This window comes from Stegostoma tigrinum, chromosome 9 (genome assembly GCF_030684315.1).
Source record: "Stegostoma tigrinum isolate sSteTig4 chromosome 9, sSteTig4.hap1, whole genome shotgun sequence".
Lineage (NCBI taxonomy): Eukaryota > Metazoa > Chordata > Chondrichthyes > Orectolobiformes > Stegostomatidae > Stegostoma > Stegostoma tigrinum.
The window spans coordinates 15130589-15140293 of record NC_081362.1 but is presented as its reverse complement, the minus strand read 5'-3'; the positions used below and the strand labels follow the sequence as shown (position 1 = coordinate 15140293).

Sequence of the window (9705 nt, the reverse complement as noted above, 5' to 3'; positions counted from 1 at the left end):
GCGGTGAGTGTGTGGGGATGTGTGTGGGAGTGTGGGGGGGTGTGAGGGGAGTGAGTGTGTGGGGGTGTGATGGGGTGAGTGTGTGGGGGTGTGGGGGGGTGTGAGGGGGTTGAGTGTGTGGGGATGTGAGGGGGGTTTGAGGGGGGTTAGTGTGTGGCGGTGTGAGGGGAGGTATGAGGAGGGTGAGTGTGTGGGGGTGTGAGGGGGGGTGGGTGTGTGGGGCTGTGAGGGGGGTGTGAGGGAGGTGAGTGTGTGGGGGGTGAGTGTGTGGGGGTGTGAGGGGGTTGTGAGGGAGGTGTGAGGGGGGTGGGTGTGTGGGGATGTGAGGAGGGTGTGCGGGGGGTGTGGGGGGTGTGACGGGGGGTGAGTGTGTGGGGCTGTGAGGGGCTTGTGAGGTGTGTTGAGTGTGTGGGGGTGTGAGGGGGTTGTGAGGGAGGTGTGAGAGGGGTGAGTGTGTGGGGATGTGAGGGGTGGTGTGAGGGGGATGAGTGTGTGGGGGTGTGAGGGGTAATGAGGGTGGGTGAGGGTGTGGGGGTGTGCGGGGGGTGTGGGGTGGGTGTGAGGGGGGGTGAGTGTGTGGGGTTGTGAGGGGGGTGTGAGTGGTGTTGAGTGTGTGGGGGTGTGAGGGGGTTGTGAGGGAGGTGTGAGGGGGGTGAGTGTGTGAGGATGTGAGGGGTGGTGTGAGGGGGATGAGTGTGTGGGGATGTGTGGGGGGTGTGAGTGGAGGTGAGTGTGTGGGGTGTGAGGGGGCATGAGTGTGTGGGGGTGTGAGGGGGGTGTGAGGGGGGTGCGTGTGTGGGGATGTGAGGGGGGTGTGAGGGGGCGTGAGTGTGTGGGGATGTGAGGGGGGTGTGAGGGGGGTGCGTGTGTGGGGATGTGAGGGGGTGTGAGTGGAGGTGAGTGTGTGGGGGTGTGGGGGGTGTTAGTGTATGGGGGTGTGAGGGGGGGTGAGTGCGTGGGGGTGTGAGGGTGGTGTGAGGGGGGTGAGTGTGTGAGGGTGTGAGGGGACATGTGAGGCGGTGTGTGAGGGGGGTGAGTGCGTGGGGATGTGAGGGGGGGTGAGAGGAGGGTGAGTGTGTGGGGGTGTGAGGGAGGTGTGAGGGGGGTGTGAGGGGTGTGAGTGTTTGGGGATGTGAGGGGGTGAGTGTGAGGGGGGTGAGTGTGTGGGGGTGTGAGGGGGTGAGTGTGAGGGGGTGAGTGTGTGGGGGTGAGTGTGTGGGGGTGTGAGAGGGGCTGTTGGGGGTGTGTGAGGGGTGTGAGTGTGTAGGGATGTGAGGGAGGTGTGAGGGGAGTTTGAGGGGGTGAGTGTGTGGGGGTGTGAGGGGGGTGAGTGTGTGGGGGTGTGAGGGGGGTGAGTGTGTGGGGATGTGAGGGGGGTGAATGTGTGGGGTTGTGAGGCGTGTGTGGGTGGGGTGAGTGTGTGGGGGTGTGAGGGGGGCTGTGAGGGTGGTGAGTGTGTGGGGGTGAGGGTTGTGTGAGGGGGGTGAGTGTGTGGGGGTGTGAGGGGGGTGAGTGTGTGGGGGTGTGAGGCGTGTGTGGGTGGGGTGAGTGTGTGGGGGTGTGAGGGGGGCTGTGAGGGGGGTGAGTGTGTGGCGGTAAGGGTTGTGTGAGGGGGGTGAGTGTGTGGGGGGGTGAGTGTGTGGGGGTGTGAGGGGGGCTGTGAGGGGGGTGAGTGTGTGGCGGTGAGGGTTGTGTGAGGGGGGTGAGTGTGTGGGGGTGTGGGGGGGTGAGTGTGTGGGGTGTGTGTGGGGGTGTGAGAGGGGCTGTGAGGGGGGTGTGGGGGGGCGTGAGTGTGTGGGGGTGTGAAGAGGGGGCGGTGTGAGGAGGGGGCGAGTGTGAGGAGGGAGCTCCCCCCAGCCCCGGGGGGAGTGCCCTGTACTGGAGGAGCGAGCCCGAAGAGGGCGCAGCGGACGCCCAGATGCAGCGTGTCCCCTCCGCCCCCTCCCTGTGCCAGTCCGGCTGTACCCATCCAGCGCGGCGCCGGGGCTTAGTGCGGAGCTGGAGAGTTGCGCTGAGTTTGCACTGAGCCTGCTGCCTCTCTCTCTCTCTCTCTCTCTCTCTGTGTGTGTGTCTCTCCCCCTTGTTCATGGATCTGAACAGAGCAAGAGCAGCAGCAGCACAGAGCTCCTCCAACCTGACCCCCACCTCCTCTCTTCTGGGCGTCTAATGGACTGAAAGGGGGGGGAAGCTAATCCCCCCCTTCCCCACCCTCCCCTCCCCATAAACCCCCCTACCTGCCCCCAGCCCCTCTCCTTCTCTTTTCTGCCCCCCCACCCCCTCCTTCCCTTTCTTTCTGTCTCTCCATCCGCTAAAGTTGCGCTGCTGTAGTGTCCCGGCTCCCTCAGCTCCGGCGGTGACCCCCCCCCACCCTAAGCCCCATCACCCAACACGGAACCAGGGGCTGAAGGATGGAGAGCCGGCAGCATCGCCGCTTGCAGCTCACCGTCTGCCCGAGGAGCAGCAAAGGACGCCGCCGGAGACGGGATTTGTTCTGGTGGCAGGTCTGCTGGCTCGGCGGCTTACTGCTGGCGCTGCTGTGTATCTCCAGCGTGGGAGAGAAAGCAGGTGAGAGGGGAACGTCTGTCTGTATCAGTGTGTGTGTCTGTCAGTACCCGTGTGTCCGTGTGTGTCCGTGTGTGTGTGTGTGTGTGTGCATCTCTGTGTGTCTGTCAGTATCTGTGTGTGTGTCTGTATATGTGTGTCTGTGTGTGTATCTGTGTGTATCAGTGTATGTGTGTATCAGTGTGTGTCTGTGTATCAGAGTGTATGTGTGTCTGTGTATCAGAGTGTATGTGTGTCTGTGTATCTGTGTGTGTGTGTCGGTGTATCTGTGTGTGTGTCGGTGAGAGTGTGTATCTGTGTGTCTGTATGTCTGTGTATCTCTGTGTGTGTATCTGTGTCTCTGTATCAGTGTGTATGTGTCTGTGTATCAGTGTGCGTGTCTGTATGTGTGTGTGTATCTGTATGTGTGTACGTGTGAGTCTGTGTATCTGTGTGTGTGTGTGCCTGTGTATCTGTGTGTGTGTGCCTGTGTATCTGTGTGTGTCTGTGTCTGTGTATCTGTGTGTGTGTCGGTGTATCTGTGTGTGTGTCGGTTCATCTGTGTGTGTGTGTCGGTTCATCTGTGTGTGTGTGTCGGTTCATCTGTGTGTGTGTGTCGGTGTATCTGTGTGTCTGTGTATCAGTGAGTGTGTCTGTGTATCTGTGAGTGTGTCTATGTGTATGTGTCTGTGTATTAGTGTGTGTATGTGTGCGTCTGTGTATCAGTGTGTGTGTGTGTGTGTGTAAGTGTGTATGTGTGTGTCTGTGTATCAGTGTGTGTCTGTGTCTGTGTGTCTGTGTGTCTGTGTATCAGTGTGTGTGTGTCTGTGTATCTGTGAGTGTGTCTGTGTATCAGTGTATCTGTGTGTGTCTGTGTATCAGTGTGTGTTTATGTGTGTGTCTGTGTATCAGTGTGTGTGTGCCTGTGTATCTGTGAGTGTGCCTGTGTATCAGTGTATCTGTGTGTGTCTGTGTATATGTGAATGTATCTGTGTGTTTATGTGTGTGTCTGTGTATCAGTGTGTGTGTGCCTGTGTATCAGTGTATCTGTGTGTGTCTGTGTATCTGTGAATGTGTCTGTGTATCAGTGTATCTGTGTGTGTATGTGTGTGTCTGTGTATCAGTGTGTGTGTACCTGTGTATCTGTGAGTGTGCCTGTGTATCTGTGTGTGTCTGTGTATCTGTGAGTGTGTGCCTGTGTATCAGTGTGTGTGTGCCTGTGTATCTGTGTGTGTCTGTGTATCAGTGTATCTGTGTGTGTCTGTGTATCTGTGAGTGTGTATGTGTCTGTGTATCTGTGTGTGTGTGTTTGTGTATCAGTATGTGTGTGTGTCTGTGTATCTGTGTGTGTGTGTCTGTGTATCAGCGTGTGTTTGTGTATCTGTGTGTGTGTATGTGTATCTGTGTGTCTGTGTATCTCTGTATCACAGTGTGTGTGTGTCTCTGTATCAGAGTGTGTGTGTGTGTCTGTGTCTGTCAGTATCCGCGTGTGTGTGTGTGTGTGTGTGTGTGTGTGTGTGTGTGTGTGTGTGTGTATGTGTGTGTGTCAGTATCTGTGTGTCTGTATCTCGGCGTGTCTGTATCTGTGTCAGTCTGTCTGTATCTGTATGTGTATCAGTGTGAGTCTGTCTGTGCATGTCTTTCCGAATCTGTGTGTGTCAGTCTATATCAGTGTATGTGTCTGTATTGGTGTCTGTCTGTATCAGTGTGTGTGTCTGTGTCACGGTGTGCGTCTGCGTGTGCCTGTCTATCAGTGTATTTGTCTGTGTGTCAGTGAGTGAGTATCTGTATCTCTGTGTGTGTCTGTCCATATCTGTGTGTATTGGTGTGTGTGTGTATCAGTGTGTGTGTCTGTGTGTGTGTCTGTCTGTCTCTGTGTCTGGATGTTTCTATGTGGGTGTGTCTGTGTATGTGTGTTTATATATGTGTGAGTGTCTGGCTGTGTGTGCCTGGGTGTGTGTGCTTATGTGTATGTATGTTTGTGTGTCTGTGTCTGTCACAGTGTGTGTGTCTGGATGTGTGTGTGTGTTTGGGTGTGTGTGAGTCTGTATATGTGTGTCTGTGTCTGTATGTGTGTGTGTGTCTGTTTCTGTGAGTGTGTGTCTGTATGTGTATGTGTGTCTGTTTCTGTGAGTGTGTGTCTGTGTGTGTGTGTGTGACTGCGTCTGTGTGTGTCTATATGTCTGTGTGGATGAGTGTGTGTGTCTGTTTCTGAGAGCATATCTGTGTGTGTATATGTATGTATGTGAGTGTGTATATGCATGTGTGTATATGCATGCATTTGTGTGTGTTCATATGCATGCATGTGTGTGCATGTGTGTGTGTATGCGCGCACATGTGTGTGTGTATGTGTGTGTGTGCGCGCATGTGTGTATACATGTGTGTATATGTGTGTGCATGTGTTTGTGTGTGTATATGCATGTGAGTGTATGTATATGCATGTGTGTGTATACATGTGTATGTATGTGCGTATGTGTGTAATTGTGTGTGCATATGCATGTGTGTATGTGTAATTGTGTGTGCATATGTATGTATGTGCATGTGTGTGTAATTGAGTGAATATGCATGTGTGTATGTATGTGCATGTGTGTGTGCATATGCATGTGTGTATATATGTGTGTGTAATTGTGTGTGCATATGCATGCGTGTATGTATGTGCGTGTGTGTAATTGTGTGTGCATATGCATGCATGTATGTATGTGTGTCTGTGTGTGTAATTGTGCATATGCATGCGTTTGTGTGTGTGTATGCATGTGTGTGTGTAATTGTGTGTGCATGTGCATGTGTGTATGTATGTGCGTGTGTGTAATTGAGTGCATAAGCATGTGTGTATGTATGCACGTGTGTGTAATTGTGTGTGCATATGCATGTGTGTATGTATGTGCATGCGTGTGTAATTGTGTGTGCATATGCATGTGTGTATGTATGTGCACACATGTAATTGTGTGTGCATATGCATTTGTGTATGTTTGTGTGTGTAATTGTGTGTGCATATGCATGCGTGTATGTTTGTGTGTGTGTAATTGTGTGCGCATATGCATGCGTGTATGTTTGTGCGTGTGTGTGCAATTGTGTGTGCATTTGCAAGCATGTATGTATGTGCGTGTGTAATTGTGTGTGCATACACATGCGTGTATGGATGTGCGTGTGTGTGAAATTATGTGTGGATATGCATGCGTGTGTGTATGAATGCTTGTGTGTGGATATGCATGTGTGTGTGTGTGTATATGCGTGTGTGTATGACTGCATGTACATAGGACATAGAACATTACAGCACAGTACAGGCCCTTCGGCCCTTGATGTTGTGCCGACCTGTCACACCAATCTGAAACCCATCTAACCTACACTATTCCATGTATGTCCATATGCTTATCCAATGACGACTTAAATGTACCTAAAGTTGGCGAATCTACCACCGTTGCAGGCAAAGCGTTCCATTCCCTCACTACTCTCTGAGTAAAGAAACTACCTCTGACATCTGTCCTATACCTTTCACCCCTCAATTTAAAGCTATGCCTCCTCGTGCTTGCCGTCACCATCTAGGAAAAAGGCTCTCCCTATCCACCCTATCTAACCCTCTGATTATTTTATATGTTTCAATTAAGTCACCTCTCAACCTTCTTCTCTCTAACGACAACAGCCTCAAGTCCCTCAGCCTTTCCTCGTAAGACCTTCCCTCCATACCAGGCAACATCCTAGTAAATCTCCTCTGGACCCTTTGCAAAGCTTCCACATCCTTCTTATAATGCGGTGACCAGAACTGTACACAATACTCCAAGTGCGGCCGCACCAGAGTTTTGTACAGCTTCACCATAACCTCTTGGTTCCAGAACTCGATCCCTCTATTAATAAAAGCTAAAACACTGTATGCCTTCTTAACAGCCCTGTCAACCTGGGTGGCAACTTTCAAGGATCTGTGTACATGGACACTGAGGTCTCTCTGCTCATCTACCCTACTAAGAATCTTACCATTAGCCCAGTACTTTGCCTTCCGATTACATGTGTGTGTGTATATGCATGTGTGTGCGCGTATATATGCGTGTGTGTATGACTGCATGTGTGTGTATATATGCGTGTGTGTATGACTGCATGTGTGTGTGTATATGCGTGTGTGTATGACTGCATGTGTGTGTATATATGTGTGTGTTTGTGTACATATGTGAATTTGTGTGTGTGTGTGTACATGTGTGTCTATGTATGTGCATGAGGGTGTGTGTGCATGTATTTGTGTATATGCATATATGTGTATGCGTGTGTTTGTGTGTGTGTATGCATGTATTTGTGTGCGTGTGTGTATATATGTGTGTGTGTATGTGCATGAGTGTGTCTGTGTGTATATGCGCATGTGTGTGGACGTGTGAGAGTGTACGGATGCGTGTGTGTATGCGTGAGTGTATAATAATGTGCACGTCTGTGTGTATGTGTGTGTATGTGCATGCATGTGTGTATATATGCATGTGCACGTGTGTTTGTGTATGTGCCTGTGTGTACATACGTGTGTGTGTGTGTGTGCATGTATGCGTGTCTGTGTGTGTGTGTTTGTATGTGTATGAATGGGTGTGGGTTGGTGTGTGTGTGTGGCTGGGTGTGAGTTGGTGTGTGTGAATGTGCATGTGCACGCATGTGTCTGTATCCATGTGTGTGTGTCGTTGTGTGCGTGTGTCTATCTGGATGTGTGCGTGGGTGTCTGGGTTGGGGTGTGTGTGTGTGTGTGTAGGTTGGTGTGTGCCTATATCCATGTGTCTGTATGTGTATGTGTGGGTTGGTGTGTGTCTGTATCTGTGTGTGTGTGTGTAGTGGTTTATGCGTTTGTGTGTGTGTGTATGTGTGTGCGTATGCGTTTGTGTGTGTATGTGCATGTGTGTTGTGTGTATATATATATGTATGCATACATACACATATGCGCACGTCTATACACACACACATGCATACACACACACTCGCACATGCATATACACACACATGCATATATACGCACATTCATGCATATATATAATATACACACATGCATATACATGCATGCACATACACACACGCATGCATATATACACACAGAAATACACATACATATACACTCACACACACACACACATATGCGTACACACACACATACACATACACACTGGCACATATGCATACACACATGCATATGCATGCATGCACACATGTGCATATCCATGCACACATGTGCATATCCATGCACACATGTGCATATCCACGCACACATGTGCATATCCACGCACACACACACATGCATATACACATACACAGACATGCATATATACACATACATATACGCACACAAACATACACATGCATATACACACATGCATACACAAACACACATACACCCGCGTATACACATACACATATACACACATGCATATACATACACACATGCATGTACTTACACGCATGTACACACACATATATACACACATATACATTTACACATGTGCACGCAAATATACACACACGCATATACACACAAACACATGCATACATATATATACACGCATGCATATTCACACACAAGCATGTACACACACATACATGCGCGCACACACACACGCACACACACATGCACACACATGCACACACACAAACATGCACACAAACACACACAGACATGCACACACATAAACACAGTGAGTGTATGTTGGTGTGTGTGTGTAGGGGTGTGTGTGTGTAAGTGAGTGCGTGTGTGTGTGTGAGAGTGAGTGAGTGCGTGTGTGTGTGTGTGAGTGAGTGTGAGTGTGTGTGTGTGTGTGTGTGTGTGTGTGTGTGTGTGTGTGTGTGTGAGTGAGAGAGAGGGATGGTGTGTTAGTGAGTGTGTATTTGAGTGTGTGTAAGTGTATGTTGTGGCCATTTCGGAGACATGGATAGAGCAGGGACAGGAATGGTTGTTGCAGATTCCAGGATTTAGATGTTTCAGTAAGAATAGAGAAGATGGTAAAAGTGGGGGAGGTGTGGCATTGTTGGTCAAGGACAGTATTACAGTTGCAGAAAGGATGTTTGGGGACTCGTCAACTGAGGTAGTATGGGCTGAGGTTAGAAACAGGAAAGGAGAGGTCACCCTGTTGGGAGTTTTCTATACGCCTCCGAATAGTTCCAGAGATGTAGAGGAAAGGATAGCAAAGATGATTCTCGATAGGAGTGAGAGAGACAGGGTAGTTGTCATGGGGGACTTCAACTTTCCAAATATTGACTGGGAACACTATAGTTCAAGTACTATAGATGGGTCAGTTTTTGTCCAGTGTGTGCAGGAGGGCTTCCTGACACAATATGTAGATAGGCCAACTAGGGGCGAAGCTACATTAGATTTGATACCGGGTAATGAGCCTGGCCAGGTGTTAGATTTGGAGGTAGGTGAGCACTTTGGTGATAGCGATCACAATTCTGTTATGTTTACTTTAGTGATGGAAAGGGATAGGTGTATACCACTGGGCAAGAGTTATAGCGGGGGGAAAGGCAATTACGAGGAGATTAGGCAAGATTTAGGGAGCGTAGGATAGGGAAGGAAACTGCAGGGGATGGGCACATTAGAAATGTGGAACTTATTCAAGGAAAAGCTCCTGTGTGTCCTAGATAAGTATGTACCTGTCAGGCAGGGAGGAAGCTGTAGAGCGTGGGAGCTGTGGTTTATGAAGGAAGTGGAATCTCTGGTCAAGAGGAAGAAGAAGGCTTATGTTAGGAAGAGATGTGAAGGCTCGGTTAGGGTGGTTGAGGGTTACAAGGTATCCAGGAAAGACCTAAAGAGAGAGCTCAGAGCCAGGAGGAGACATGAGAAGTTGTTGGCGGATAGGATCAGGGTAAACCCTAAGGCTTTCTGTAGGTATTTAAGGAATAAAAAAAATGACGAGAGTAAGATTAGGGCCAATCAAGGATAGTAGTGGGAAGTTGTGTGTGGAGTCAGATGAGATAGGGGAAGCACTAAATGAATATTTTTTGACAGTATTCACTATAGAAAACAACAATCTTGTCGAGGAGAATACTGAGATACAGGCTGCTAGACTAGGTGGGATTGAGGTTCACAAGGAAGAAGTATGAGAAATCCTACAGAGTGTGAAGATAGATAAGTCCCCTGGGTCGAATGGGATTTATCCTAGGGTCCTCTGGGAAGCCAGGGAGGAGATTGCCGAGCCTTTGGCATTGATCTTTAAC

The 9705-nt window shown here is 49.8% G+C and overlaps 1 protein-coding gene across 2 annotated transcripts in view; it reads left to right on the top strand.

Annotated features, from left to right (window-relative positions):
- The first annotated feature begins 1969 nt into the window (after positions 1 to 1969).
- Positions 1970 to 9705, top strand: part of slc24a3 (solute carrier family 24 member 3) — a 344615-nt gene continuing 336879 nt past the window's right edge. For both annotated transcript variants that reach the window (XM_059648357.1, XM_048536075.2), the window contains exon 1: positions 1970 to 2565. In XM_059648357.1, the coding sequence (XP_059504340.1) occupies positions 2409 to 2565 (157 nt within the window). In that variant the 5' untranslated portion in view covers positions 1970 to 2408. The remainder of the gene's footprint in view (positions 2566 to 9705) is intronic.